The 6743-nt window shown below is 48.0% G+C and overlaps 1 protein-coding gene across 1 annotated transcript; it reads right to left on the bottom strand.

Annotated features, from left to right (window-relative positions):
- Positions 1–3606: 3606 nt before the first annotated feature.
- Positions 3607–6248, bottom strand: LOC123122738 (aspartyl protease family protein At5g10770). The gene is made up of 2 exons (XM_044543071.1): positions 5733–6248; positions 3607–5149 (listed from the first exon to the last, which is right to left on the bottom strand). Exons 1-2 carry the CDS (start codon positions 5947–5949, stop codon positions 3816–3818), a joined length of 1551 nt encoding a protein of 516 aa, XP_044399006.1. The 5' UTR covers positions 5950–6248; the 3' UTR covers positions 3607–3815.
- Between the last annotated feature and the right edge of the window lie 495 nt (positions 6249–6743).

Here is a 6743-nt window from a genome sequence, read left to right as displayed (position 1 = left end):
GCGGGCTGGCTCGGGGCGGCTCGGGCCAGGAGGGCTCCGTCTGGGCCCCAGCGGGCCGCCGGCGTACGGGCGGCGCGGAGGCCACGTGTCACCCCCGGATTCGTCGGGTGGCGGCGCGGACACGTCTGTCGGCGGCGGGGAAGGTGTCCGGCGGCGGAGAAGGGAATTTGCTAGGGTTTATCTGCGATTTGGACGCAAATTTCGGAGGGGGAGGTGTTTATATAGGCATAGGGAGCTAGGAGACTCCAAATGGAGCACGGTTTTCGCCCACACGATCGTGATCGAACGACCGAGAGCATGGAGGGGACTTAGATGGGTTAGTGGGCTGTTTGGAGGGGGGTTTTGCTGCAACACACAAAAGGACTTTGCGGTTACCCGGTTAACCGTTGGAGCATCAAACGACCTCCAAATGGAACGAAACTTGACAGGTGGTCTACCGGTGGTGTACCAAGGCCACTTGACAAACCTCGGTCCATTCCGAGAATGTTTAACACCCGCTCACGAAAAGAAACAAGAGGGGTGCGCTGGTGCACGTGGGAGTGTCGGATTGCAAAACGGACAACGGGGAAAATGCTCGGATGCATGAGACGAACACGTATGCAAATGAGATGCGCATGATGACATGATATGAGATGCATGACATGAACAAAATCCAAAACGAAAGACAAAACCCGACCACGAAGGGAATATCATAACACATAGCCGAAAATGGCAAGAGTTGGAGTTACAAATATGGAAAGTTACATCCGGGGTGTTACACATATCAAACTTGCAAATTTTTTGAATATTTCCCTCTCATTGCATTTGGAATCACAAGGTAATGAGTGGGGATCTACTGCTCATTTGCAGACTATCCCCTCTTACTATGAGGTCTACGTTTCTTCAAAAGACAAATGATTACCTCCAACGTGTATTCCTTATATTTAAATTGTAGCATACACAAGGTAATAGCCATGCAACCTATTACTGGGAGATCTAAGTGATCTTCAACTGTGTTATGTTCACACAATTGAGGTTGAGATTTTTTCAAGTTTTCACTTGAGTATCAAAATTTTGCATTCTTATTACACAAACATGATGGTTTTTAATTTACTACATGTAAATTAATTATCTCTGGTTCCTCATGTAGGCAAAGATGACCGCCAGAGAGTTTGAGGAGCTTGCCCTCAATGGCCACAACTACCCTACATGGGCTATGGACATCAAGATCAATCTTGCGTCCCATGGGATTGCGCGTGCAATCCAGCCCCCTGAGACTCTTCTCCCGGCTGGAGCGACGTCGCTGACAGAACAACAGAACTATGCTGCTTTATTCATCATAAGGCATCATATTCATCCAGATCTCAAGTCTGATTATTTACAGGAGGAATCTCCTAGTACTTTATTTCTGACCCTCAAAACGAGGTATGAACAGTAGAAGGCAGTAGTCCTGCCAGAAGCACTCCATGATTGGACCCATCTCGTTCTTCTAGATTTCAAGTCCATTGGTGAGTACAATCATGCGGTTCATAAGATATCTTCCAAACTGCGCTTTTGTTATAAGGAACCTACTAACGCGGAGAAGATAGAGAAGACTTTGTCTACTATGCTCCCATTAGATAGGATCCTCCAACAGCAATGCGGTACTCGTAACTATGCTGCCTATTACGAGCTTATTCATGTTACTTAAAGTTGAAAAGCATAATGAGCTACTCGCTAAGAATGGCTCTCAGTGCCAAGTTGGGGCACAACCTTTACCTGAATTTCATCTAAATGTCGCAAATAGACAGAAGTTCGATGATACCTTTCGGGGTAAACAATCCAATTTTGAGCATAGGCGAAAGCGCAATGGAACGGGAGATCCATAAACCCAGGCAAAGGAAAAGGCACTTCAAAGCCCAGATTTGATAAATCCAACAAGTGTGGATGCTACACCCATTCTACTGAAAAGTGCACAATGCCCAAGCATCTAGTTATGTTGTACAAGCAATTTCAGGGACGCAAAGCACCTCAAGGGAAAAGGTTTGAAGCCAACTTCAACCTTCATCCGCATAGCGCAAAAGGAGCTGGTGGTTGACACGATGTTCCTCCTGGACAGAGAAACGCCATGATCCCCCTTCCGCCTGAGGATCCAGCTGACACAGAGAACACATTCCTTGAGTACACCTCAAATGATGTGTTTGGCGACTTCGACTAGTCCCTCAATCTCCTTAGTGATTTACTTAATTATGTCCATTTGTGATGATTGTAATAAGAACATAAGTTTGTTGTTGTCTTTATATTGTATTGTATCAACACATTTGATATAATAAGATTGTATTCTATGTATTAACATGAGGTTTTCTTATTGAAAATTCTTTTGTTTTGTATATTTTCTACGGGGACAATCCGATGAAAGAGGAATTATGCCTTGCGGACAGTGGTACCACAAAGTCCGGCCTTAATTGGTTGTGCCTGACAGTGACTTTGTTGAAGGCATTGTTTTGAGAGCGCAGATCTTCTCCAGGGTGAAAACCTAAGATCTAGGATCGGGCGATGACGGTGCTTCTGCACTGTTTCCTTCTTGGAGGCGTCGCTTTTAGAGAATTAGGACTTCGGGTGTTGTCTAGGTGGTGGTTCGTGCTGCAGCTACGAGGAATTGATCACTGTTGTGGGATATTTCTTCTTCTTCTTCTTATTGTCTTTTAGTTGTGTGCATCCGTAATGTCTTTACGATATTGTTGCAGAGGTCGGGTGTAACTGGTATCTCCGCGATATTAATATATTTCCTTTGTCAAAAAAAATTCATAGACCTTTGCAAGATGAAAGTTCAAAACCGTGTCAGCGAAAGGAAGTTTAAACCGTTTTCCTATGACGGTTCTACATGAGTGTTATTATACCTGAGTAGTATGACAAAGTTTGGCCTATGGGTATATCTACACCCTATATAAAAATATAGTAATTAAATAACAAGTCAAAAAATCGAAAATATTTTTGAAATAAAGTTGACCTTTCATTGTACTTGTGAAAAAATCCACAAAAAGAAAATTCTCCCTTGACTTCTTAAAAAAACAAATTTTAAGTCAAAATAGTGTGAACAATGCCCAATAATAGCAAATAAAATTTGTTTCTTTTGTCAACGTTGGGTTTTTTTTCTTGAAAATTTATGTAATAGTGCAAAAGAAAGTCAAGTTTATTGTAAAAAAGTTCTAAACTATTTTTGACTTCTTTGTAATTACTAGTAAATGTGTATGTGCAATGCACGTTGATATTAGGTAATTTATTAATTACACGTAAATATCAGGTAGGATATTATTTACGTATTAAGTATGTGATTAGCATTGGCGTTAATATTTGATATGATATTAACTGCACACTAAACATGTTGAGCGCTCACCATTGGAGCAGCATGAGTCGTCGGATTGACCTGATTTGACGGCCGGGATTTGTTGGATCTGCCCCTTTGAGTCTTTTTAAATGGGTGTGGCTGGGTCTCAGTCGACTGAGATTTAATCAAGTCTCAGTCAAGTGACATAACAAGCAATAGAGAAAAAGAAAAACTGAAAATAAAATTTTGCACGGATCTCAATGTAATTCTTATGAATATAGCATCGACTGAGACTAGACAAAATTTTAGTCGACTGAGAATTAGCAAGACTGTTTTTATATTGATATAGATTTAAAAGAATCCCAGATAAGGTGTATCTACAACCAGGAACCAAGAGGTATTTCCCCGACAAAGTTCACACTCTTACTGAACAAGAGAGAAACATGACATACATTGTAAAAAAAAGAATCTCCGCTTTAAGTTACATTTTGCAAACACTTGAATAAAATTCTACTCTCAGTGTGTGCCGTTACATATGGTAGCTGCAGTCCTCGTCAGCAAAACCTAGCCCTGAGCGCACCGTGTCATACACGACCCTCTTGTTCTTCTGCTGGTAGTTCCCTATGATAGGCGTCTGGTCTTCGTACGGGAGGCCCGCCATCGCCAGGCACACCTGAGACCCGTCCTTCTTCGCCATGAAGAGCATCCCGGCGGCCTCCACGGTCACGTCGGCGCCGCCCTCGAGCCGCAGCGTGAGCAGCGGCACGTTCACCTCGTCGTGGCCCGTCAGGTTGTAGCACGTGTCGAGGAGCGAGAACTCCGGCGCGGCGGGGAACCCCGCGGCGGTGAACTGGCGCGCGAACTCGGCGCGCACGGCGCGGTACACGGACGGCGCCAGCCGCGAGATCACCGTGCCCGAGTCGATGAGCACGTTGCTGGCGCCGAGCCCCGACGCGGTCACCGCGGCGCCGCCGACGGACGCGCCGGTCACGTTCATGAAGTAGAACGGGGGCTGCGCCGGGTCTGCGATCATGCGGGTGTACGCCACGGCCGTCGTGTTGCGGTAGAAGGATGAGTCGCCCCCTAGGGAGAGGGACCCCGTGGAGTCGCCCGACGTGGTCGCCGGTAAGCAGTAGGAGAATACGCCGCCGAACCGGGATGCCGTCTGGGAGACAAGCGACAGCTCGGTCCGGCCGAGGCCCATGAGCCCCGCCGTGCCACCGAACAGGCCGTGGTTGCTGAGCCCGCAGCCAAACACGAAGCCGTCGAGGTTGGCGCCGCCGAGGCCGACCGTGTCCGTGGCCAGCACGCCGCGGCTGAACGACCCGTCGCCGTAGCCGAGCGCGTAGTAGCATCTCTCGTTGCCGCCGCCACCGCCGCCTCTGGCGCAGAACCCGGGCGCGCCGGTGGCCTCCTTCAGCGAGGCCGCGCAGGCGGAGGCGTTGCACGGGACGGCGGCGTAGGTGGCGGAGCTAGCGGGGTCAAAGAGTGGGTCCTGCTGCGCGTAGCAAGTACGGCAGGGCTTGCACTGCACCCAGGTGAGGTCGCTGCCGGTGTCCACGATGACGTTGAGCTTGGCGGCGGCGCCGGAGGAGTCTTTGCCGACCGCGATGGTGGTGACGTAGTTGAGTGTCTGGAAGCGAATGCCAGAGGTCAGCGGGACCTGGGCCGCCGCCTGGCGGGACTGTAGGGACGCCGCCCTGGGGAGCTGCAACGAGGCAGCACGAGCAGCGTCGGCGGCCAGGAGTCGGCTAAGGTATCCTTCGCTGCCGGCAGGCTGGTCGGAGATGGTGGCCGGAGAATGGTGCTTTAGCTCTAGCACTGTGGTTGCTCTGCTTGCTCCCTCTGCTTTCCTGTGCTCTCCTGGAGAAAGATGAGATGGACCAGAGCGACGAGTGTAAGAACCCATCAGGCATCAAAGACCTGTAGATTATACAAGTATTGTACGTACATGCATGCAGGTTGGAGTATCAGATTTTGGAACTAGATCATGATTTGGATTCTAGGTATGTATGGTATGGTTTCGCAGTGTCAGCACTCAGCAGCATAATAGGGCCACCGAAAAATACAGAATGTAAAATTCCACGTACGGCTGTCAGAGAATATAGATAATGTAAACTCGTATGCATGCATCTTTGTAAGACTGAGCCCATGTTGACACTTACCGTTTTATCATTCTGTTTTTTTTTTTTTTGCGAGGACGTTTTACCATTCTGTTCACGGCTTCTCATTTTTGTTCTTCAACACCTCGAATTCTTATCGATCGGCAGTTGTACATATTTTTTTGAGAGTTTTCCCTAGGAATAGTGGATTGTGAATGTGTGGTCTACATAGTAAACTCTACCTCTCATAATGATATTGCCGAGGAATGCTTCGACCATACTTTTAGATAAGTCCAATCTAAGGTACAATTCGTACGTGGAAGCGAAGAAAACAAGTTGCTTACCTAGGATCTGAGCTTTGCTTTGTTGCGCGTAGCGGCCCTGGATCTTCACCGCGGCAGCACCCCACTCCAACTCACGCAGCGACAGCACCGCGCTCCTCTTCCCAACGACGACGGGGCCGCTGCCGGCGGCGGCCGCATTGCCAGCGACGGCGAGAAGCGCGAGGAGGCGGAGAAGAAGGTGGCGCCCGCGCGCAGAGCTGGAAGAAGCGGCCGCCATTGGAGCTGGGCTACTGTGGAGTGGACCTCGCTCGCGGGAGGGAGGGAAGCGAAGCTAGCGACCAAACAGGAAACGGGGAGCGCGCAATGGACAAGAGAACGTGAATGTGAGAGAAGGAGAGGATACGTACACGTACACTGAGAGTGTACATACCTACCGGGAGATGGATGGGATCGACATCTTTGTACTAGTTTTGAGCAGAGATGCTCGAGGTCGACGAGGGCGCCCACAAGAGAACAAAGAGAAGGGGGAGGGAGGGAGAGATCAGAGAATACGCTGTCACTTTGTTGGATGTATGCGATGTGCGTGAGAGAGAAAGCGAGACCGTGAGGGGCGCATGCATGCATGAAGGCACGACGCGGGAGCACGGGGGTACTGTAATTTTGTAGCTTTGTGAAATGTTTAGAATCACGGGCGCAAACAGGAGAGAGAAGAAGACGCTGGTGGCCTGCATCTCGTCAACTCCATCGACTCCTCGCGCGGGGATGCATTGCATGCGGCTTAAGTAGGTTAGCATTGGGAAATATATTTTGGTTCCTGGTTGTATATGCATCCTATATAATTTTTTTTAATATTTTAATAAAAAGTCAAAATAGGTAAGAACTATTTTGACAAAACACTTGACTTCCTTTTGCACTGATATATAAATCTCGACGAAAAAAAAAGTTGACCTCACAGCAAAAAAGACAAAATCTGTTTGCTATTATAGGTCACTATTCACACTATTTTAGCCAAAATTTTGTCTTTTTTGAAAAGAAGTCAAAAGGATATTTTTTGTGTGGATTTTATTTCTC

This window comes from Triticum aestivum, chromosome 5D (assembly GCF_018294505.1).
Source record: "Triticum aestivum cultivar Chinese Spring chromosome 5D, IWGSC CS RefSeq v2.1, whole genome shotgun sequence".
Lineage (NCBI taxonomy): Eukaryota > Viridiplantae > Streptophyta > Magnoliopsida > Poales > Poaceae > Triticum > Triticum aestivum.
The sequence above is the reverse complement of the archived record's forward strand: the minus strand, read 5'-3'. Positions and strand labels throughout refer to the sequence as shown.

Bases quoted from the DNA above. Each gene is read 5' to 3' on its own strand.
- LOC123122738 (XM_044543071.1), bottom strand. From the start codon at position 5,949: ATGGCGGCCGCTTCTTCCAGCTCTGCGCGCGGGCGCCACCTTCTTCTC. The intron at 5,150-5,732 runs GTAAGCAACTTG...ATCTTTCTCCAG, and splicing joins AAGCAAAGCTCAGATCCTAG to GAGAGCACAGGAAAGCAGAG.